The following is a 25,341-nucleotide window of genomic DNA, read 5'->3' as shown; positions in this document are numbered from 1 at the left end:
CTAAACCGGAAAATTGAGGATTAGCTGCTATGCATCTGCAGCTCTTCAGTCCAGGTGCAATTATTTCAGATTCCTTTAACTCTGTATGACTAAGATGACCTTAAGTTAGCTGGTGCTTCCAGCACATGGAATACAAAGTAGGAAGATGTTGCTTTAATTTTAAATCTTTGGTCAGGAACTTCACTGTCTTTTCAAAAACAGTGGAAAAGTTTATCATGAAGACAAATTATAAAGCAATGTTGGGAAAAATAACTCCCTCTGATCGTGTAACTTATATTTTTCCCCTTTCAACCCAATTCTACTTGGCAATGCCCTTCCTCCATGGAAAATATTCTCATGCACTGATTCTTCAGACTATTCTAAACCCTTAGAGCCCCCATTTGTGAGCGACCTGGAACTCCCCAGCTCCTTCCACTTCCATCCAAAGGTATTCCCCTCACTCTTCCTCCTACTCAATTACCTAGCAAAAAAAACCCAACCCATAGCTCAAAGGTCTAAGGTCAGGCTGGAGAGACCCATCTGGGAGGGTTAAAAATGCCTTTTTCTACCTCTTCCACCTCATTTTAGATAGAAGCAAACACCCTTCCTCTCAGTGTAATGTTCACTATGTTCCAAAATCAATGTTACACAGGTCATGAATTGGCATCCATCAGTCTTCAAATATAGCTCTAATAAGGTTTCTATTCTTCCATTTTAAATAAACCACTAGGATATTTCCTTAAGCCTATTTTTAAAGATAAACTTTGTCCTTCTCTATGCTGTACTCATCAATCACAGCATGTCACAGAACATGACAATGTTTCAGTTTTTGAAGTTGCCACATTTCACTGCTTCTATCCAACACTTGTAGGATTAAAACACCAGGAAAATATGGGACACTGAATGCTATAGATTAGCACCTCAAAGCATACAAACCCTCAACGTGTACCTCCTCCCACTGCTGGTCAAAGAGCACAGAAGCTAAATGCAATCTCAAAGGACAGACACAAATGCAGTCACACCTACAATCCTCAATATCACCTTAATACATCAACAACCACCAGTATCATCTTAATACTATACCCTGCAACCCCATTTAGGATCAGTTGCTATAACTTGACAGCTGTGACACTGTTGGCAGAACGTAGCCAGTACTTCCTATTGAATAATTGCTCCTGAAATCATCCAAAAAATCTCACAGCTCATTCATGTTAACGAACAGAATTGGTTTGAGAAAAACATCACCTTTTCTGCCTCATGCAAACACATTGCAGGACTGTGAATCAGTTTCACACCCACTAACAGTGTAGTACAAGGGGACAGCAAGTTCTGACAGAAGCTTCCTTTGAAGTCTAAGGGTGGATGCAGCAGAGGATCTGCTCAGAAGCTAGAGGTGTGGTGTGGCTGCCCTCCCACATCACCAGCCACAACATATTACTGCTTCCTGTTAGCTACAGCACTTGCAGGCACACTTGTTTCCCAGGGTGAATCTAAACATAAAAAACCCTCTTCCTTCCAAATTTGCCTCTCTGCCCAGTGGAATCTTACATCCTCAAAGCTTGATGATCACCTACCCAACCCAGGCCAATGGTGTCAGCCAAGACTTGTTTGCCTTAGCTTAGGTGCCACACAGACAGAATAAAAATCTGAGTGCTAAAGAGCCTGCAATTCAAAAAGGGTTAGAGGTGGCTGTACGAAGACTGCATAGAGTAAATCCATATTACTTGTTCAAGAGTGCTACTTAAGTGAGACAATAAACTTCAGGTTTTATCAGCTGAGTAGCCTGCAAGAGAAAGAATGGATCAAGCCATACTTCCGTCTACGTTATGTTCTACTTTGTCTCTTCCTTTACATCTTCAAAACTAAGGTGACATTATCTAGGTACACCAGAGTTGGCAAAAAATGTTATCAGTAGGTAACTGTGCCTGTTACATAAGCTGTGGGCTTAAATGGTTCAAACAAGTTTATGGTTCTAATAATAGTATTTCGTAATTAATGAAGATAATCAGGCTCCTATCTGCCTGACAGAGTTCATCTTAGGATATTCTCCACTATGGCAGCATCCCCTAGGTCTAAATGCAACAGAGGAAAATATTTTTGGCTAAAGGAATGTACCAGTGAGACAAGCATCTGGTAAGTTAAATCTAGACAAACATCATAAAATCTTTCAACTACTAAAATTTGAACTGGAAAAATATTACTCTCACCATGTGAATACAGAATAATACAAATCTTCATCTACCAAAAGAGAGCTTTTCATAGCTCAGTAACAAGAACAAAACTCAAAGTAATCTAAAGAAAACTTTTATACAGCTGACTTTCTGCACCTATGGTGATGGAAGGCTACAGAAAACCCTGAAAGAGGTAAAAAATCAGGCACTACATCAGCAGGATGACAAGGATCTAGGAGTTGTTTCTAAAATCTTTATTTATTCCCTACATAATAAGCTTGAAATAGACCTTGTGTGACCTGTTTCCCAATGCTATCAAGTATGCCCATTCACTTTTTAGATCAGTCTTGGCATTAATCAAAAAAAAAAAACAAAACCCCAAAACAATCCCAAACCCCATCTGCAATGTTGTCACAATTCAGATGCACAAAAAATTATACAATGGTATGACATATAAAGATTAGGGGAGATAAGTTTGAGATGTAGTAAAATATTTCCTTTAAATCTAACAAAAATTAAAACTCTCTAGTACTAAGACAAAAAAGGAGTTTACATGCATAACCACAGTCTTTCTCATTGCTCAAGAAAACACCAAATACAGGATACACAAGACAAGGTCAAGATTAGAAAAAGAAAAAAAAAAGATAAGTTCCTCAATTCAGCACAGGTTGGGGTTTTTTTGTGTTTGCGTTTGTTTGGGTTTTTGGGGGTTTTTTTGTGTGTGCAAAAGAACTTGCTGAAATGTGAATTGAGTAAATTTTCTTGGATCCCAGTAAGCACTAGATGTTGGAAATACTTTGCAGATCACACGCTGAACAAATCTTTTTGTGCTCCACAAATGAGAATTTCCCCAGCAACAATGCAGGCAGCAAATTTGAAACTGCTTTGAATACAAGTACGCTTAGTGTTATGATGTCATATTCAATTAAAAGGTTACTGTGTCCTTTCAAGGAAATTCATTTATTCAAGAGATGGACTCTTAAAAGCAAAGAAATGAGCCATAGCACGGTGGTCACTGTGTCATAGCACGCACTGAGAAATGGCTGCACATTTTTGTATTTTAAGTAACGTTTTTCAAACTGCCCCAGTGGCAGTTTCCCAAAAGATGAAAGACAACTGATAGCTACTGTCTCAGGATAACCTAAAATACAGCATCCAGATCTGAAATTTGAGCTTCTACCAGCTGGGCAGACAAAGAAAGCCTAGTGGCTTTCTACATTTCAGAAGACTGTATGCTCCACCTCAGTCTCTTCTTCTGTTGACTAAACAAACTTGATTCCTCTCAGCCTCTAAGTCTATTTTTCCTTTTGCTCTCCTGTGATTTATTTTTATTTAATTTCTATTTTCTTCCTTTTCTCCGCTAGTTTATTTGCATTTGCCTTTGTTTAGTGAATACAGTTATCTAAGAGCAGAAACAGGAACTCAATGAGACAAAGTTTCAAAGAAAGGGTAGTTCGAAAGCTATTGTGTCATTCTACTAAAAACACAGGCTCTGTTAATTCTGAAGATGGACTCTGCTCATCTAGAAAGCTGTCTTGTAGTTCATTGGTCAGAAAAACAATTTCATTCTGAGGGCACAGAATATCTGCTACCTAATGTATCTGCCTCGATACTACCTCAGATTCTGCTACTTCATTCTGGGACCTATTCTGAGTAGCTGAAATTGCAACTTAGGAAGAACGGAATCAGCAAATGAAAACATGAAACATGCTTCTAAAACAGTAACGGGAGCAAAAAGGATCTTTACTTCCAGATTTGAGCTCAAGCTTGATTCTTCCCCTTACTTAAAATAAATTGTTTCTTTTCCAGCATGCAGTCACGCCAACACCTGCTGATGATCCATTATTGAACTAATTTACACAAAGAATAGGACACGGGAACAGTCCTCCCCATATTTATAGACAATTATAATAAAGAATATTGCAAGTTCTGACCAGAAGTGACACGTGCAACCAACACAGCCTTCTGAAGACATTAATTAAGAGTCAAGAAATCTTTTAAAAAACACATTACAGCTCAAACTATAAGCAGCTGGCACTGTTTTAGTTTTTATTCACAGTCTACACTGTAAACCATGAGAGCCCTGGGCACAGTGAAACCTGATACAAGTACGGCTTATAGCTAGATGTCCATAGCAATATGAGCTATACTTATTTTAGTAGTACTGTATCCTGAAATTGAAAGACTGAGCTAATATATCTATATTAATTTTGGTTCTTAATACATAAAACAATAAAATACTTAGATGGTGACATCTACTGAACGACAATTTGTCTTCATGGAATGGCTCTAATTTTATTTTATTTCTTTAGGTACCTTTTGAAAGATATATTATGGAATTATTAAAATCACCACTTCTTAAAAATCACAGTGAAGGGATAATTAAATTTTGAGTGTTTTAACTAAAAATTCTCTGGCCTCAGCATACATGAAAGGCCTTTCAGTGTAACTTAAAATTTGAACTTTCATAATCATAATGATTCTTAACCAGCATTACATGTCATCAAGGGTGAATTTAGAATGCATATGAGCTGCTGACTTGACCCTGTCTGTTGTTTATCACAATCTTAACAACTATATAGAATAACTTTGCCTATTACTATCTAAATAACGTAGGAAGAGCAGAAAAACATTAAAATGGGATTTTAACCAATAGTTTAAGGAACCTATGTTATTATTCAATTAAAGGCAGAACAAAACTGATCAATGCAAAGATCCCATTCAAAATAAGTTTTAAAAATCACGTTAATGATCAAATTCACTATTAAGATGAATTATTTATCTCATAGCACTACAAATGTAAGAAGGATTGCATATGAAGAACACATGAAAAGTTAAATTAAAGACTGAAATACTTAGCTGCTTGCCTACTAATTAAGAAACCCTGGATAATACAGCCAACAGCTGTGAAATTTCAGTGTAAATGTCACTGCATTTCAGTAACAGACTGATTCTAACAAGAAGAAGCAGTAAGCATCTCAGCTGGTAATGCCGAAGCGCATCTTGCTTCTTTAAGGGTGAAAAGAGCTGTACCACAGGTAGGGAAGCTATTAACTGTCATGCTTGCTAACCCAAGCATCAGGTATTACAAAGACTGCAGGGCTGAGTACTACTTACCGAAGATTCACTATCTCTAACGAGGAAGTCTCCTTCCACTCCCCTTTCATTCAGAGCACATTCTGCTTGGTGTCGGGTAACATTCCCGTAATACCACTCTCTTCCAGCAAAACGTCCTGTAGAAGATGGTCCTGTGTAGCTTATCTGAGGTGGATGGGAAGTGTTAATGGTAGGACCATCGCTAATGATTACTACATAGTTTTTAGGAACAAGACCGATTTGCCCTCTGGAATTTTTACATTTCCACCACTCTGGGTCGTTTTCTGGTTTTTCAATTACTTCCATCGTTTCCCCTTTTTCAAAATTGAGCTCTTCTTCTGTGACGGAGCTGAATGGATACAGTGTCTGAACAATGTGGAGTACTTTGGTGCCCTGGCCGTTACTCATGGAAGCCCCTTTCCTTAAGCTGAGAAAGCTCGGTGAATCTGCTGTTGCCTCCTCAACCTCCTCTACCACATAGTTCGAAGGGAACCAGCCTATCTGTCCATTGTAGCTACCTCTCCACCAGCCATCGCTGCACTTCTCCATGACAATCACTCGGGATCCTTTAACGAGGGACAGTTCATCCTCCCTCTCTGCAACATAGGCAAATTTCACATAGGCTGGAATGTTAAGATCATAAATCCGGTCGGCGCTGCTGCCATTGGATGGGTATTCTGCGTCTGTGCTAGGAGTGGGTGAGGCGTCTCGCGCGCTGGTCTTTCTCTTGGTCTTTCCCAAACCTGTTAAAGAGAGAAATGTGAAGTGGTCACTCTGCATGTTTGTTCCCAGACTGCAAATGCTGGATTTGGTGACACGTCCTCCATCACTTTAACAACACTAGTCAGGAAAACAGCAACCCTTTAAGAGATTAACATCCAGCTGATGCACCATTAGGTAAGAAGCAATTTGTGTTATAATGGCTCTTTTCCTTTCCCAGAAGTATCAGAGTTTTAACACACTTAAAAACAGTGGTTTCTTCACTATGAGAACAGCTAATCACTGCAACGATTGCACAGCTTGCTGTTATGTCTCTTAAAAATCCAACCAAAACAATCATGCCTTTTAATTTCAGTGATGACTTTAATTTGGCTCAAGCACAACATGAAAGAAAACCTGCAAAAACAAACTAGCACAGCAATAAAAGTTTCTCTGCAGATTACATTTTGCTCTCTTCATCCCTACAGTCAGTCTCCACAAAGCTACAGCTGCAACTCCTTCAAACTGCAAGCCCCCTTTTTAAATTCACACCTCTTTTATCTACATTTTGTCCCAGCCTTCTTGAGAGGAAAATCATCTGCATAAAATCCTTTATAATCCTCCAATGATGTACTGTTGTGGCTTTAATTAGAACATGAAATACAACACACAGAAGAAACAACAGTAGTATTAAATACATAGATTCTTTTTTTTTCCATTAGAGGGACCATGCTAATGTCTGTTCAAATACAGAAAAAAAACTGTACAACACACTTGGTGTACTTCTCAGACTTCTGCAACAAGGGCTGCTTAAGCTTATATATAAAAAGGAAGATAAAGTGAACAAGTAGCTCTCTCTTATGAAATTCATTGATGAGTGCTGTGAAGAGACCACAAAAGGTGAAGTCTCTGTACAGCACAAACCAAGCGACACCCAAACTGTCATGCAAGGGACACAAAGGGGAAAACAACACAGAAACAGGAGCTTTTTTACTTTTCTCTATGCTCCTAAAGCCTTGCTGGCAGGCAAGAGATTCTCTTGAGAGACAATGAGTACACGCTGATCACGGCAGATTAAATGGGAAAAAAAATTAACAGGACTTTGCTTTTTTTCTTCAAATAATCTGACAGAAAGAGATGAATGCGATTTAATTTCTAACAATTCGTGACTTTAATCCAGCCACTCCACTGCTGCAGTGTGTTCAGTTTTTTAATATATATACAAATATATGTACATGTATATACAGTTAATTCAAAACTGTTTGGTTGACTGTAAAACTACTCGGCTTATTTCACAGGGTTAGCTGTACAACACAAACAGTGCACACACACCAACACACAGATTGCTAACTAGAAGGGTTAAATACATTATTTAATACAGTCTTAAGGTCTCACAAGACAGCAGAAAATTCCAATGATCCTAAAGTGTTTCCTAACCCTCCCCAGCAGCTCCTTGCTTCCTGCTGGAGCCTGCTAACATCCTAATGTCATTCTACTACATCATTTCAGCCAAAAGCCACTTTCAGGCAAAATGAGGGAGAGCAGCTTATTGTACTGGGGGAGACAATCACAGGAAAAGAGTGTCCAAGCAAGCGCTAATCGGAAGCTGGCCAGGCTCTGATCTCTGCCAAGACTGGAATTTTTCATCAGTTTAGAGGTCATTTTAAGACAAGGATGCATCAGAACTAAGGAGCATTAAATTAGGGTGATATAAACAAACACAACTTAAGGGTCGTTCTGTTAGGAAAAGGGGGAAATTACTCATAACTTCATGAAAAACAGACAACTGTAGCTCAACAGATTCATTCACTCTACGTGAAGCCCTACACTGAGACCAAATCTTGCAGATTAAAAGCTTATGTTTTTATGTGCTTTCCAACATAGATGTAGCATCACTTCTTAGAATTACAGCAGAAGAACTCTTAAATATAAAACCCCAGCTACTACGATGAAGTAGCTGGCCAGGAGATGACTAGCTGAATATCAGAGCAAAGAGATAACTGTGAGACACGGGGATGCAGTGTGCCAAAAACATGTCATAAAAAGAAGTATCTACAGAAAAAAAATGTTGTCAAACAGGTGAAAAAACCCACCCAATTTCTCAAAAAAGTTTCTGAAGTCTGATAAAGGTGACAAAACATTTAGCAAAGGGTTATCATCCAAGCACTTTCTTTCACTTAGAGTTTCCTAAGTTGCCCATTTTCTACAAACTTTCCAATGCTGCATCTGCCATTTCAAATGTTCCTTTCTATCCTCTCCATTCAACACACACCATAACTATGAAAAACAAGATCAGAAACTTCACTTTTTTTCCTTTATCAATAAAGACAGTTGGAGCTCTTCAGTTTAAGATTAACATTTAACGTAACAAAACTTCGCTGACAGCAAGGCAACAATTAGCCTTTTTCAATAGCAGCCATGTACATCAAAACCAACTAGTCTGACCAAAGTATGTAAGTATTCAGAGACAAACACAAGAGAAGGACATGTGCCACATTATTTAACGCTCATTTTTTATGTGAGGTTACAACATTCATAACTGCAACTATGACAGAAGAGGAAACAAGTTGTTCCACGAGAAGAACGAATGAAATCTGTTCCTGTTTTCCTCTTGATACCTCCTGCTGCAGTACTCCTGCTCTGCCTCCCCCATCTCCTGCTGAATCCACAATAAGACCCATTATCATTTGACTGCATTCACATTCCCAGGTCTTTCTCATACCTCCAGCTCCCCACTGCAACTTCCAAACTGCCCCCAAAAGTATACTCCATCTCCCCTGGTGCTGCGCTCCCTACCTTTGCTGGGCTGGTCAGCCAAGCATGATGCCCAGCATCCCACTGCCTTTCAGCCCTGCCTGGACTGAGCAAAGAGCTAGGATTGCATTGGCTTCTCCTCCAATGGCAGCCACGAGCAATGACCCTCCCAAGCACCGAGTTGGAGAAAACAAGTTAGTTTGTCTCTGCCAGTCTGTCAAGTTTGCTTAAAATTGGCTGAGTTATCAAGGCTGGACAGATGGGTGGACGACGACAGCTGACTGTGACAGCATGACTACTGTAAGCTTCATTTCCTTAGAAAAGAAGTCTAAAAAATATTATTTAGTAGGATGGTTGGTAATAGCTAAGCAAGCATAAGGTTAGGATGATCATAAACTATGTATGCATCTATGACAAAAATCACAGCTTCATTTAAGAAAAAAGGTACAACCTACATGAGTCACCTCTGGAAAAGTAAACACTGCCATTACTAACAGGAATTTTCATATACTACTATTTGTAAGAGTATCCCTATTCTTATGTCTAAATAGCATGAAGCCCATGTAAGGAACTTAATGGAAAACAAAACTTTCAAGCTCTGTGGGAGTCACCTTTGGAAGAGTCAAATATACTTGCAACTGCAGTTATAATTCTGGCATTTTTATTGCCCTTGTTTCAATGAAAACTTGCCTACTAGTAAGCTAGTATTTTACTTTACCATTCTGACTCATTTGCCTGAAGCCATAACCCTTTGCAACACAACTAGTTGTTGGAATAAGAAACCTAGAAGAATAGCTTAGCTTTCAAGCAATGGGAAAGGAGTGGGAGAAAAAGCATTGCAAAGCAGCAGAAAGCCTGTTTTATGGTATGGTGTCTTGTATGAAATTACACTGGTCACAGTCTACACTCGACCCACACTAAACTAGTCCTTTTTCTTTTCTTTCTTACAAAGAGGTTGCCAAGTGGTGCAAGTAGGTTTCATTTTTAGATGGATACATTGCTAAGATAAAAAGAAACGGTTAGAATCATATCCAGAGAAGCAATCTACTGCAAATCCTCCTTCTCTCTGCAGTGAAAGAAATCCACTGACCCCAAGGTGAGTCCTAGGCTGACTCAGAAGCATGCTTCCCACATTACTTCATGCCCTCTTCCTTTCCTCGCTCAGTTGCAGCTCTAAAGAATAGCTAGCTTTTTGAGCAGCAGGCTGAAGGAAGACCAGTTTCCTACGAATGTTTCCTGCCTCTTAACTCTCCATTGTGCAAATCCCAGCCTTGCACTCTTTCGTTACCAGCTTGTCCCCATGACGGCTTTCCTACATTGAACCTGTAGGTCTTCCAGCTCAGACTTCCAATGCCCTCTCCCTGCAGCACTTCTAGCCTTCTCACCTTGTGCTCCTTAAGTTCCCCTAGAAAATAAAGGTCTTCAGCTCCCCTCAACCCAAGCCTCAAAGTGTCAGAATTTCCTTCAGGTCACTCCCCCTTTGGATCAATGCTGCAATACTGACGATTCCCCATCCCTTATCGATGTCTTCTGCCATGCTGGCCACACTCCTGGCGCAAAGCTTGGCTGCCTGACACACAGCACAGATACACCAACTGCCTACCCTTCTCCTGCTAAAACCGAAAGAAAGATTTCTCTTTCCTCCTGCCTCAGTGAAGGCACTACAGCCTGTAGCACAGCTACAGCCTTTATGAAAATTAGTACTTAGGAGAAACAAATTTAATAATCTTTATACCTTTCTCCTCATATATACTTTATCATATACATACATGGCACTTGTAGAGAAATGGATGTTCTTGCCATTAGTCAAGATTTAGATTCCATTTGCTAATTAAGGTTTATATTACACAGCACCTTTACTAAAAAAGCCTATTTACAAAACAGATAGCTTTTCCTAATTCAAGGAAGACTTATTTGATGAGTCTTTCCAGGCTCCTGTGAGCCTTGAGTCCTTGCCTGAAACTGATGAGTGACCACACTTTGCATTTGAACTGCTTCTACTCACTCGCGGAGGTGACGGAGCTGATTCACAGACATGACTGTATAATGCATCTCTGTAGGCATATGTGAACTCACATTTACTTTATTAAGGTCTATTTAAGAATAACATGCACTAAGCACTGAAGATATTTGCAGTCAAATCGTCTAGCATTCCACTCCCCAGGGTACAGTTTGTAAATTTATTACATCTTGTATGTAATTTAAATTTAAACAGGAAAAACACAGTCCTTTTCCAACAGAATTTTAATTTTGCTTGATACCTCAGATTACTGACTTTCCAACGTCCCATCTTCTGTGTATAAAAAAAGGTCAGTCAATATCCAATGCCAATTCCTTAAAAACAGTTGGCAAGTGAAACTAGTGTCGCCTGAATTCTCTCAATATGTCTCTTCTAAAACCTTCTCTGATCTTAATACATAACTCATGAGCAAAAACATTTTCTGTAGCTTGCCTGTGATCAAGTAAAATTCACAGGACAAAAAAAAAAAGACCTATCAGAAAATGATGCAATAAAACTGCATTGCTTTGAGAAATCATAGAGGCAACACTGACCAATTTCCAGAACATAATTCCTCAATCTAGAACTCAGTGAAAGAGACCATGCCACTAAATATGCCAGATAAAACTGTTCAAGTACCCTCCAAGAACTTCTTATTAAAATATCAAGAGCAAGAGAAGGATTTCCCCTGCCCCTGCCCCTTCCTCCCCGCCCCCAAGTAAGTGACCTTTAAACTATAAAAAAGACTGGAAACCCAACAACAAAAGCGCCCCAATAGAACTGAGCTCTTGGAAAAGAGTGCTCTTAAAGGGACTAGATTTCTACTGAATGGCATCCTTTAAATATCCTGTATCACTATTGGGGTAGCCAGCTGTAAATCTAAATATACAGTGGAAATAAATGTTCCTGAGAAATCCTGTTACCTTCCCTTTCCCCATGGCAATTAGGAAGTAAACTTCTTATATTCTTTTTTTTTGTTATATTTACATATCTTAATGGATTCTTCTTCATAACAAGTCAGAACTGATTTTTGTATCATGTATTCAACTTTCCATGTTTGAAATTAGTTTTCTACCAGTTATCAAATATTATTACAAAGCTCTAAATCAGCAAAAAAATTAACTCAAGCATGATAAGGGTCATCAAATAAGTATCTTGAATTAATAGTACATCAAATACTGCCAGCTACTTTCTTTCATAGTCTATTTACAAATACAAAAAAGCTTCTTCTCAATTAAAAACGAAATTATGCTGTATCAACTAGTGAAAACACAGGAGCTGATACTGGAGATGAATTAAAAGCACACTCATGTACAGTCAGAAACAAAGGTGGCTAAAAAAATACTGTATATCATTTTTTATCTCTAAGTTTTGTAGATGTTTTTAGTTTTTAAATCCTCCAGAAAGAGACATGATGGCCACTTGAAAAGGCAGGCAGGGCTAGAGAGGATCCTGCCTTCCCACCAGCTGGCTCCCCACCAGCCTCCAACTTAGCCAAACCACCATGCCTTCCCCAAAGAGGCTTGCTCTGCAAGCAGGTTGGCAAGAGAAACTCAACCCGTGATGCACAGTTCTGTCAAAAGCTGTCTAACTTGCACAACTTTAGCAAGATGAAGTGATGCTGGGATGATTTTTATTTTTTGACTGCAGTGTTCCTCAACCCCCAGCCGTAGGCTGAGCACATTCCTCCTTCCACGCAGTAATACCCTTGCCCAACTTCACAGTTTGCTTTTGACGGCAACACCTTTTGAAGTGATGTTCAACTTCAGCACGAGAGTTCGCAGCTGTTCAGCATCAAACTGACCAATATAGAAAAATGAAAGTATTGAAAAGAGGAGGAAAAAGGGAAAAAATTCCAGGGAGAGGGTTCCTTCAGCTTTTGCCTTAAATCTTATCCATGCTGCCACAACTCTCACCAGGATATCAAAGCCTCGGTTTTAAATATATCATGAATGAGTATCTGAAAATTTATTTATGAGAAAAAAAAAATTTAAAAAGGCTCTTTCATTGGTATTACAAATTCCCAGTTACTGAAATTTCTTTACATTACTGGTCATGATTCTCTTAATTAAAAAAAGACAAAGCAGTTATTTGTAAAATTTTTCATAGAAACTTTAATGTATCTCAACTTGTGTACCCTCCCTCTAAAGTAAAATGCTTTATAGAGTGCTACTTGCTTTACGGTATTAAAAAAAATAAAAAAATCATAGAAGCCACCACAAAGTGCTTAAGTACAATAGGCTTTTTATGAAAATATTTTCATTTTAATCACATTTTAAAGTAAAGTTTTTCTTCTTTAAAAATCAATCCATTATAATTCAAATAGACACAATGTACTCCAGAGATGAAAAATTTAACATTACTATAATCTATTACGACAATTTCCATTAAACAGCTGAAACATTCAAGCAAAACAAGTTTGAGGCTGATAAATGTAATGAAGTCAAACAAATGACCTAGGGGAACTCCCAGTATAAATACCTAGAGCAAGAGCTTGTTTAAGAGCTGAAGAATAATAGTCAACTCTGAAAGAGCTAGAAACATTTTTTAAATAAATTCTATTAAGTTTAATGACTTACATGAAAAGTTAAACAATCATTTTCATCTGAGAAAGAAATATGTATTAGTTCTCCCAAATATAAACCTAAATTTTAAAGAACAGCTCTCCTAGTTCTAAAGGTCTTCAAAGACAGGCTAATCAGAAATTCTCAATTTACTAATCAAGTTTTTTATGTGAAATGCAGCAGAAAAACAAGTTTATCGAATCCCATCTTATTTGGGGGTAATATTCATTCGATATTTTAGCCAATTTTTATTTAAGATATTTAAAATCATGACTTTTCTTGTGAACTTGAATAGAACTCCATCTGGCTTCACACACACAGTTAAAGAAAAATTATTCTTTTCTGTTTACCAAATAAGTTATTAATTTCCTAATACTAAGGCTCTGAATTACATCGTGTATAAATGCCTACGGTTAATAAACATGCAAAGCATAGAGTGCCTTTTTTAAAACAAAGAAAAAAATGTATTAAGAAAGATGTAATTAACTTATTAGTAAAATTCTTAGGAAAAAATATAAAATTATGTAAATTAAGTAATTAATTCACCCAATTCGGAGATAAATACATAACATTTTGACAGCTGGAATGTCCAGATCAGACATTCATTTAGCTTTCTGTTATATATTAGTATTATTATTTTTATAATTTTAAAATAACTTGTCTTTGCTTCTTTATTAAAAAGGAATTTAGCAGGCTGGAGTTTCTTCTGTTACATAGAAACAAAAACCAAATACCTCTGCACATTCTCTGTCTGCAAGCTCCCACTCTTCCCCCTCCACCTACACATTCAGTTTCCAAGCAAACGTTCAAAGACCAAGATCCATATGGGAGAGTCAGTATTTTAGAAGTAATATCTCCATCAATAGCATTCTTTAAAGGACATTGCTATAAATTCCAGAAATCTTCAACTGCATTTGTGATACAGAAATGAAGCCTTACAACTCTATTAATAATTCTTTATGTCCTCTTTAAGAAGCTCAATATCAAGAAAAGCTACACTAGAACAAATCAGACAACTGAAATACTGCTTTAAATGTCAAAAGTGAATTCCTGACGTTGCTAAAACCAGGCTGCTTTTATCACTGTTTTTCAAATACAGGAATAAGTAGTTTCAAAGTTTCCCATACAGCAAACACTATTTGGTACAGAGGCTACCACAAAGAAATCAACCCAACCGTATTAAAAACAACTGCTGTATTAAATTCTTGTGATTTAGACTGTGTTAAATATGCCTATCTGTTATCGAGCAACATATATTCAAATTCTAGTACTGGGTACTCAGTTTCCTGTACCCAGAGCATTTTAGAACAAGAAGTTAAAAATGAAAAATATACTATTGGGATATAGCCCGTCAGAGTTTTCCAAAGGCATCCAACACACAATCCAAAGGCTTCCATAAACCATCACATCTATGTTCTTACTCTAATAGAAAAGTGAAGTAGATGAAGTCTTACTAGGCAAATTTAAAACCCCCTGGGGATTTTAAATCCTCTGTGGAATAGGAAAACAGCTATCTCAGTCTCAAATAGAAGGCATATAAAATGAACGGGGTTTCTCAAGATCCACGGTTCCAATTTCTGTCTATGAATTTCAATTGAAGACAGTCTGTTTTAAACAGCCTTTGCTTTCATAGAGAAATCATTTAAAGATATTTCCATAAAGATATTTTGTAATCATATTAATGATGCTTTCTTGATTTTGTCAGATGCCCTGATAAGAAAAAATAAACTAGGACCAACTTAAGCCCTGTCACTCTAAGAACAGATTTATAAAGTATGGGGGAGAAAGCACAGTAGCCGTTTAGGACTTTTCAGTGCTTTCAGTTCCCTTGATGCAGAGAAGGAAAGCCAGACTCTTTTGCCTCTCCTTTGCAAACACTAACAGAACATCGTCAAAAAAAATCCCTAAAATGCATGTGGTGCTCCAAACTGTCTACCCAATACACACTTCTATCCCTTACTAAGTATACAATAGTTTATGCTCCTCTTCCTGCTCCAGAATTTGATGAAAAGATGATTTATATTTATCTATCTCCCATTTATACGAAGTGAAAGAAGCATATGGGACAGCTTGGAATAAAAATCCCACTCGCTAACCTGAACCCATTTGATGTTCTATTTTTTATAAAATAATACAGCAAGTACAAAACAGACTACCCTGATGCAAAATGATGACCCTCCAATTCAAAGACTCTTCCAGAAAACAGACCGAATCATTCTATGTTGGATATGGATGATTATAGTACTCACTTGGTCTTTTTACTTCTTTACTCAAATTTGCTTTCAATTCTGTACATGAAAATGAATGGCTTAATAGGTGTTACAAATACAGATTGAAGCTCAGATCATGAAGTCCAAACCTGAACAGATAAATTACAAAATAGTAATGATAAAGTCCCTCAACTCAAATAAATGCATTAGAAGACAACGATGCAAATACTGACTAAAGGGCAATCTCTTAGTACTGAAAAGTTCAAGAAAGTCCCTCCTGAATGTAAGACGGTCAGCTGCTCTTTAAGGTTATAGTGTTTCATTCCAGTTGGCCCATAACCAAGAGCAAGCATGAGGTAAAGCCTTAGTAATTCTCCCATAAGTTCAGAATTACAATGCTATACTATTCTGATGTTTTCAAACATTAAGTACTACGTTACAAGAAAATCCAAGGTGTTTATTACTCTTTTCTTTGGAAACTTCAGAGCTCCTTAGAAGCCTGTCATAGATAATTCAATTTTATTTGAAGTTCCTTTTAGGAAAGGAAAGTCAAGCAGATACCGCCTTTTCTAAGGTCCTCTCTGAATTGCAATGCCCACAGCTTCATTAATCAAGGGCTCTCAGGTTATTTGCCACTACAAATGCAAAACCAGACCTTCCCATCACTTAAGGGGAAGTACAAGGGGAAAACGGCTCACTTAAACAACCAGCTCCAGCTTCTCTGAGCTCACAACTCACACACAAACTAAAGCAATTTCTTTTGCAGATTAAAACAAAATAATGAATTAGTAGTAATAAATTTAGCTCCTGTTCTGAAGAATAACTTTCTGAAGGAACAATTCAAAAAAGAATCTTGCAGGTTTGTAAATTGGTAGAGTTCATGTACAAGAACAGTAACATTTTCACTACATCAAAATATATTTTCCCTTTCTGTTTTCTTTCACTTTCCTTTTTCTTTCATTTACAAGGTCCAAAAAACAGAACAGGAGCGATGGCAATGATTGCGCACAATTTAGCCGAAGTCCTAAATGAGTTTTCTGAAGCAAAATAGAGCCACGAATAGTCACTCAGCAGAAACAGGGCGCCAAATGTCCACCTGGCCAACGTGACCACTCATTCACATTACAAGCCGAGTTTATCCATATCTGTTTGCCAAGACCACAAAGACTACTTGTCAGTAAACAATTATATTTACCACTGAAGTGACTCTCAAAGAAAGCCAACGCAATCCTCTTCCTTAAAAACAACAGAAGTGGGCATTTTCTCTCACATAGCAGGTTTATGCTGGGTGTCTGCACACATTGTTTACAACTCAGACCCTGCTTTATGAACACGCTCCAAAAAACAAAACCTTTTTGAGACTCAGGGAAAGGAAGGAAATCTTCTCTTGTACATTCTAAGACAAAGCACAGGTTTTTTGGCATTAATGCTAATTCAGAAACTTTGCTATGCATGGTATGAAAACGTGTGGCAGAATGGCCAGCTATTGTTCAGCCTTCAAAAAAACACGAGAAACAAATCAATTGAAGAGAGTGGGACCACACCAAAAAAAAGCAACAAAATAATACTATGAAACACCATGGATAAGACAGCCCAAGGCTTCAAAAACAAAACAAAAAGAGACATCCAGTAATACTGAAGGGTTTATTTAGGGACACATAATGGAAGAAATACCCACACATAAATAAGAAGAATCCCCCAATGATTCTAAGATGGTAGAAAGAGCAGCCACTATCACTTCAATACAGAAAAGTCACTTGTCCTTTGAGTCACTGGAATTCTTAGAAAAATAGTGTCCCCAAGAATACAAACACAGGCTAATGATTTTTACCAGTCATCTTAGGAAGAATTTCTTCACCATGAGAGTGGTGAGACACTAGAACAGGTTACCAAGGGAGGTTGTGGATGCCCCATCCCTGGAGGTGTTCAAGGCCAGGTTGGATAGGGACTTAGGCAACCTGATCTAGTGGGAGGTGTCCCTGCCCATGGCAGTGGGGTTGGAACTGCATGATCTTTAAGGTCCCTTCCAACCCTAACTATTCTATGCTTCTATGAACTTAGTTCAGCCTTTAGAAGGGTGATGCAGCTATACACACACCATGCAAGGCATATGCAAGACCTCCAAATCAGCTACTGTCAACTGCTTCTTCTCTGCTACCATCTTCATGTGCTCGGACGTGAAGGCGAAGGAGAGGACAGTATGCAGACTGCACAGAGACCACATTTTCTGAAGAATCATGGTCACTGCACCCTCCCACACAGCACTTGTTCACAGGAAGGGTTCAACCCCCACAGCAGGATGCAACACACACACTGTGACCACAGCTCTGCTGCTTCAGCAGGCTTTGGTCCTTCCAGAAGCTCGAGGGAAAGGAGGACAGAAAGGAACACAATGCAACAAATTCCAGTATAAGACACTACTTGTAAAAAAACCCAAACCCAAACCATACTCTTATTTTCACTGCCTTGGAAGAAGAGATAATCAGCAAGTTGCTTAAAGGATTTTATTCTATGGAAAAAAAGAAACATCAAAAGAGTTGAGGGGTTACACACAAACTTTTAACATCAAGAGAGCAAAAAGCTCTGCCTCCACAGCTGAAGTAGGCTGTGCGTAAGAGCCAGTGGCAACAGGGTGATTACAGGGAAAAATGAAATAACCATGGGAGCTAAGTTCTGGCCAAACACGATTACAGGTTGAAACGTTAACTGGCTCAGAGAAGGGAGAAACGAAGGGTCCTTGAAGGTGACAGCAGAGGGAAGTCATACCAAAGACACCAGAATACGCAGCCACACTGAGTTAAGACAACCCTTTTATCATTTAAAAATATAATTATGACTACAATAGAGGCTTGTTCTGTAACCTGTGAAGGTCAAATTGTACCTCCAAGCACATACACACACTGTATGGGGAGGGGGGAGAGAAGTACCTATTACACAAAACCTCTAACATAATACAAAGGACAAATTTTTTCACTCAACATGGACTAAAATTCTTTGCACCTTCAGCCTTGCAACATTTTACTGCAACCATCATATTAGAAAAATCTGCTGAAAGGTAGGACACACTGTGGTTTCCATTATATGCTTGCGTCAAACTCTTGAAGCCACAAATCCTTTAAATAATCCACCAGCATAAATGATTAACGCAAAACAAACTTTCAGCAGAATAAAATATATAGAGTTGTAAACTAAAAAAGAGCAAAGTTCTGCTCCCAACACCAGCCAGCACTGGAGCTCGGGGACACTGCAACAAGCTGCAGCTTCTGCTTTCACTGCTGTTTTTGGCTTTTCACCTCAGATGAGATAAAGGGCCTAATGCAGACATCTGATAGAGAGTCTTTTATCAAGCAGTAGAAATAGCATTGCTCTGTACCTCAAGTTCTCCAGATAATTTATCAACTTTCTTTGCTTTCAATTCTTTTTTCTGCAGGTACAAAAGAGCACAAAGTTTGTGTTTTATTTTGGGTTTGTTTTGGTTTTGTTTGGGTTTTTACATTAGTACTCCGTAATTTTGTTGTTTTTTGCCTTCTTAAGGACACGTTCCTTTACAAATTATAATACGGTATTTTTCAGAAAGTTTGATTTTAGTTCCACAAAGCAGAAACTTCAATTCCTTTAATGCTACTTTCAGTGGATGATAGCTGATATGCATGAAGTTATTTAAATTTTCACAGGCATAAAACAGGCCCGTTACCATAAATTTGTGAGGCTGTTTTGCATTCTGCGTAACTACTATAACATGCATAATAGTAATACTAATTCAAAATAAATATATTCTTCTGCCATTATGTATATATCAAGTTCATAGTGAGATAGGAGATCCTTCTTTGTCAGGGATATCTTCTTGCATCATTTTCCATATGCAGAGCTACTGCTATAGAATATGTATCTAGATCTTCAAAGATCATCAATGAACTGAAAATAGTCACTTAAGCTAAGTCTAGTTATTAATGACAACCATGAGGAAGACATGTTTCCAGAAAGTGGCACAGAATTTGAATTCCTGATTATACAAATCATCTGCTATATTACTCCAGTGGTATCAGCACTGCCAGCTCCTAACCCCATGTGCTTTAAATGCAAATGGAAGAAATCTCTTCCCTGTGTTTTGAAACCACTGCGAGCATCTCCCATTTCTCCTTTCAAAGCATCTAATAACAGTCATCCATGCAATCAGACTGATCTATTATTACTGTGAAGATGGAAGAAACACAATTGTTACAGCTTTTTTTTTCCTTAAACCATCAAAGACACCACACCTAAACAGATCCCATCAGCTTCTTCCCTACCACAAAACCATCTTCCTCAACTTCATCGCTGGTGGAGTCTCCACGTTCCACCCTGTCCCATCAAACATGCTTACTTTGAGCAATCAACTAAAAAGCAGGACAGAGTGCAGCAGCAAAAGTGCTTTTGCTGAACCACAGAATAAGCTTTTTTAACACACAGATTCTAGGAAATTGAGCAAGAATCCGTACTGCATATAAAATTTTTTGACTACTTCCTCCCTGTAAAGATGAGCTTAAATTCCTGCATAGTAACTGCTTAAAAGTGTTACCCTCATTCAGCCCTCCAAGAGACACGACAGACGTGCCACTGCTGTCATGTCTACATTTTCTGACAAGCTAGAAAGCTTCAAAGCAACACGAAGTGACATAGGAAAAAAACATTTTTATTTGTGTTGAATTCCTACAAGGGGATATTACTGCCAATTTTAACTAGAGATGTTTGGCTAAACGAAAGACTTCATATCATTCCATCTTAGAAATCTTTACATATGATAAATAATTTGACACAACATGCTGTAGAAAGTTCTGAAGGTTGGTTGGTTACTTATTTTTTTAAATCAAATTTATTAAACGCCTACTCTTCAGAGGAAAGATGATAATTTCTTACATGACTGTGACAAAAAAATCCAACACCATCAGGAACTTGAAGTTCTGAAGAGACTAAAATAACTTCTGTTTGTCTTACAAAGCAGCTCTGTTTTTATTAACATGAGCTCTACAAGGCATGAGATCTGCTACACAACAACGTACTTATTACGATACCACATTCATTCTTATTTCCATCATTCTTTCATTCTGTAGTAAATTTTGCACCCACATAGTATCCAGAAAATGCTAAATATGAAAGCAACTAATTAAGACCTAATGGATGTATTTTCAAACTAGTACTCGGTCATATTACAGATATAATGTGTTTTCTGTGATCTTGCAGCTAATATGGCTAAGGCAGTTTGTTGATAAACAAACACAAATTCATCAAGCAAAGGGTATGGAAGACTCAATTTATAGGAACTACCGTGCCAGAAATACTGTGTATGTTTCTCATGATTATATTTTTCAAAACAAGTGCTGAAGAAGTGGAAAAAGTTCAGTTAAAACCCACAACGATTAGAGTCACATAACTTTCACCAATGAAAGACCCAAGTAGTAATCAATTTGTGGTACTCAAAATTTACAAGTGTTCTGATGTATGTTAAAATATCACTTCATACAACTAAATTTACTAGATGTACCATGACAGAAGTATCAAAATTGGGCCATTAAGTAATTTCCAAAAAGAAAAAAAACCTCAAAACCAAAATAAAAAAATAAAGACCACTAATCCACACACAATAGAAGTTAAAGGTTGATGACTTATTTGGAGAATGAGATTTCATAGCCATGTTATGCAGAACTACGATACTAGCAGCTTAAGTATGAGCTGAAATATTTGTATCTAAAAATGAAGTACACTGAGCCTCCTAACCAACAGAAATTTCCAGTGTTAAAGAAAATACTGCGTTAAAAAATGACCTGTTTCACACTTCTGCTTGTTACTAAGCACCAGCTGTCCAAAGAAAAAAAGAGCTAACTTCCCAAGCAATTCACAGAGAGGTACAGTGAAAGTGATATTAAGTAGCTCTCAAATGGGAAAACGTGAAGTTATAAATGTATAAAAAACATTTTTATATAAATAAATAATAAACAAACAACGCGACAAACGAACAAAAAAAAGGTGAGAGGTATAACAGTGCTGATTCCTGGAAGCAACAGTAAATACAAGCAGTTGGGAACTGCTGCAGAGATCAGCAGGGTGACCCAGGTAGACACCGTGGAGGCTGACAAAACTGTTCAAAGTGAACAAAAGTGTTCACAACACTTCTGAAATAACGTACCAGGAACACTGATACACATAAGGACTGGTTTCGATACATCTCATTTGGCAATTCTTACTTTCCACATAAAAATCCAGCACACTGAATTAAAACTAGAAAGTTACTGAAATATTTTGCTGACTTACAGAAGCCTAATAAATGAGAAACGTGGAGAGTCTCTCATGCAATTTAAGCATCCCTGTGAGATGTTATCGAGATTACTGTTATTTGCCATCACTGCCAACACTCACCTCTAGTGTTTCTATTGTTCCTACGCATTTTGCAAACACATCTCCTTTGTTCGTGGTGCCAAATCGCCCTTTCAATGCCTTTTAATAAACTTGCTTTCTTTTGCTGGGCATCTGTTCAAAAACCTACACCAAGAACCAAATGCAAATGTCTTCAAGGTTTCTTATGCGGTTGTATTCACTAAAGGGAGCAAGACCAGATACCTCTAAGAGATCCTTCTTATGCAGTGCTGGTTGTGCAGCTAAAGCAGTAATGCTCAGAAAACCATGGATTCCCATGAAAATGGCACCCTGCTGCTGGACCACATGCAGCAGTCACCCATGACATGCTGCTGCCTGGGGAGCTGTGTGGTTGCCAGGAAAATGACTTACGAAAGGATGGAAAATATGCGTAAGGTTTTTTTTTGGCTTCTGCAAACAACTGACTTCTTAATTATTTTTGCTTCCTTCAGATAAGGTTTCTGTTTGGCAAGACAGAGATGAGCCAGCAAACAGAGAAGGGGAAACCCGTGGAGCCACGCTCAGAGGCGACTCTGGGGATGGTGCTGGCAAACACTGCTCCATCCAAACCGGTACGGGAATTCCTTCCCACCCCCAGCGCATGGGAAGAATTATATTACAGATAATTAGAGTCTGGAAAATGCATGCTGGAGGTCTCTCGCTTAGCAAGACTTAATCGTAACATATAAAAATATACCCTTCCCACAAAAGAAATACTGTACAAAGAAACTATTTAAAAATTCATTATAATGAACGAAGATGAAATTGTAATCACAGGCCTGGAAGCTGGCTTTTGCCTTAAGAACAGTAATAATTACCAGATTTCACTCAATATGAGCAAACAGAAGACAGTCATTTCAAATGGCTAAATTGCCATTAAGTTTTTACTACAGTATCACTCAGTTCAGACAAAAAAAAGGAATGAGAAGATGAATCATTTAAAATACTTAATAGGTGGCCTATATGCTACATTTCCATAATTAAAACCAGGGCGTTGTGCTATGTATCCGTTACAATTCATTCAAGAAGGAGACTGAGGAACACAGAAGTAATGTATATCAAATAGAAAAATTATAAAAACAGACAGCCACCAACAGAAAAGTTACAAGTCTTGAAATGTCTTCATGCCACTCAAGGAGAGTTGAAAGCTCCACAAAAATTCCAATGGCAGGAATAAAAGAAGACACGGTATAACAGAATATGCCTTTAGAATGGGAAAGACAAAGTGAATGGTGCAGAAAAGGCTTTTGCTTTGTAAAAAGATGTAGGATGAATGAAAAGTATTGTTTCAGAAATTACTGGTGGTCATCTGAGGTTTGAGGCAAACTGCTTTTCAGTCCACAAGTTACTGATGTATTGAACATATGCTAAACAAGTGTTAATCAGCATTTAATATGCACCCGACACATTTAGAAGAGCTGGCTCTGAACACACTTCCATTTGCTGATGCTCTTCAAAAATGATGAAAACCAATGGAAATTACAGAAGCCTTAAGACACTGCTGAAAATGAGCTGATGTTTTAAACCATCAAGCTGCGTGTTCTAGGTATCCACTTGCCCATTAACCTTCCACCAACCCCAAGCCAAACAACAGTAAAGCTGATGGGATGTTATTATTAAAGTATTCAAGGGCCGAGATTCAATTAACGACAGTCAACAGAGCTCTCTGAAAATCAGTTTTCAGCATCAAACAGGCATGACTTCATCCTCTGATGAGATTAAAAGTATTCCTGATAAAAGCAACTTCATAAAGTCAGGAAACTTTTGTGGAATATTTTGCTTTTTATGTATAAGACACTGATGTATGAACTTGTGCCATAAGCTTCCATTACAATACAGACTGCATGGATTAAGAACTCTTTAGATGATGCATCTTCAACAATCAACTACAAGGACTATTAATTAAATAGTAATAGCTTTTATGAGGTCTGCCACAATTTGAACTATGGCTGGCACATTTCATATTTATTGAATATCTGGAAGTGACTATGAATCAACCACCGGTAATTACTGTGGATAAGCACAAGAGTGGCAGATAGCTATGGGCAATCACATAGACAATACACTACATCATTTGTGCGATAACAATGCTTTCAGATGAAATATGTTTGAACACAAGGAAATGTAATTGATTAAGGAAGAGATAGGAAAAAGTGCATCTCTGTTGCAGCAACTGTTTTCTGGAGCGCTCTAAGTGTGAAAGGCAGGTCTGGGTACATCAGAGGGTCCATCTGTTTAAAGACTACTAGCCTTGTCACTGGAAGCAGCTAAGAGCCTGCTGTTTCTCTCATGAGATATCACAATGTGATAATTATTGACTGATTATTAAATGACTTTTTTTCTATTTTTTCCTTTTTTGTTCAATACCTCATATTGTTGTAATAGTTTCAAGATCAAAGTTGGAAACAGATTTGGCTTAAGGACTAATACTCATGACCACCATTCCCATCTGTGCTAGATTGGCGGGCATTTTAATACGCGTGTCCTTGTGTTCTTAGGAGAGGCATGTTTGATATCAGACAGCTTTCTATAAAGTGAAGGTAAGAACTTGTTTCACTGGGCACAGCAAGACTTTCAAAAACTGTTTCACTAGATCAAGCATTAGCCTTGCAATTTGCAAGCCTCTGCTTAAAAATAACAAAAAAAACCCCTAAAAAAATAAAAGGAGGTGTGTTCTTGATGGCCACTCAAAACAAAACATCCTCTAAGGAAGGACACACGCTCTCGTTGTTCTTAATGGGAAATTACTATAGAGCAAGATAAGCAAGCCTTAAAGATAATTCAGTTGAGGACTCTGAACTCAGGAAAAGTAAAAAGAAAATTGTACAGGTAGGTCATGTACAGCAGAGGCATAAGTTTCATTATGCTAAGCATTTCACAGCCCTTGAACAACAAAGAATTCTCTTAGGCCCCAACATTTTGGGGAGGATATCAAGAATATTCTGAGCCAATTTGTGGGTTAGCTATGTCTTAGGCAGTTTCTTACTGTCACCGGATGTATGAGCATAAAAGAGCATGAGAGATGTTTTGCACTCTGTATGCTCTGCAGGTACTTTTGGCCACTGCAAAAGAAACAGCCAGAATCCACCACATGGCATTTTCTACCTCAGATGACCAAACAAAGCACAGAGAAAACTACTAGAAAAGGTATAAGGGAATCAGTAGATCGTAATAACAGTCCTTCAGAACTTAAAAAACTGTGTACGCGTGTGCAAAGGGCTGAGGTTTGGAAGATGGTTCAGTCATAAAACCACCAGGCTTTGTTCTCACACCCGTTGCCACCATAGCGAAGTGAAGCACCCTACAGCATGCAGCTTTGTTGAGATCAAGGAGGTAAACCTGCACATATGCTGACATGTTTCTGTTCACTTAAACACACTCCTATCTGATATAAATAAAAATGTGTTTATTTTACATCAAGTAAATACCGTCCACATTTCACACCAACATTCAATATGTTATCAGTTAGATGCAATCCT

At 37.9% G+C, this 25,341-nt stretch overlaps 1 protein-coding gene across 1 annotated transcript in view; it reads right to left on the bottom strand.

Annotated features, from left to right (window-relative positions):
- NCK2 (NCK adaptor protein 2) overlaps positions 1–25,341 on the bottom strand; it is an 89,784-nt gene that overhangs the window by 5,015 nt on the left and 59,428 nt on the right. The window contains exon 4 of the mRNA XM_069877171.1: positions 5,268–5,989. Within this exon, the coding sequence (XP_069733272.1) occupies positions 5,268–5,989 (722 nt within the window). The remainder of the gene's footprint in view (positions 1–5,267; positions 5,990–25,341) is intronic.

Source organism: Phaenicophaeus curvirostris, chromosome 1 (assembly GCF_032191515.1).
Source record: "Phaenicophaeus curvirostris isolate KB17595 chromosome 1, BPBGC_Pcur_1.0, whole genome shotgun sequence".
Lineage (NCBI taxonomy): Eukaryota > Metazoa > Chordata > Aves > Cuculiformes > Cuculidae > Phaenicophaeus > Phaenicophaeus curvirostris.
Note: the sequence above shows the minus strand (reverse complement) of the source record. Positions and strands in the feature narration are given on the sequence as shown.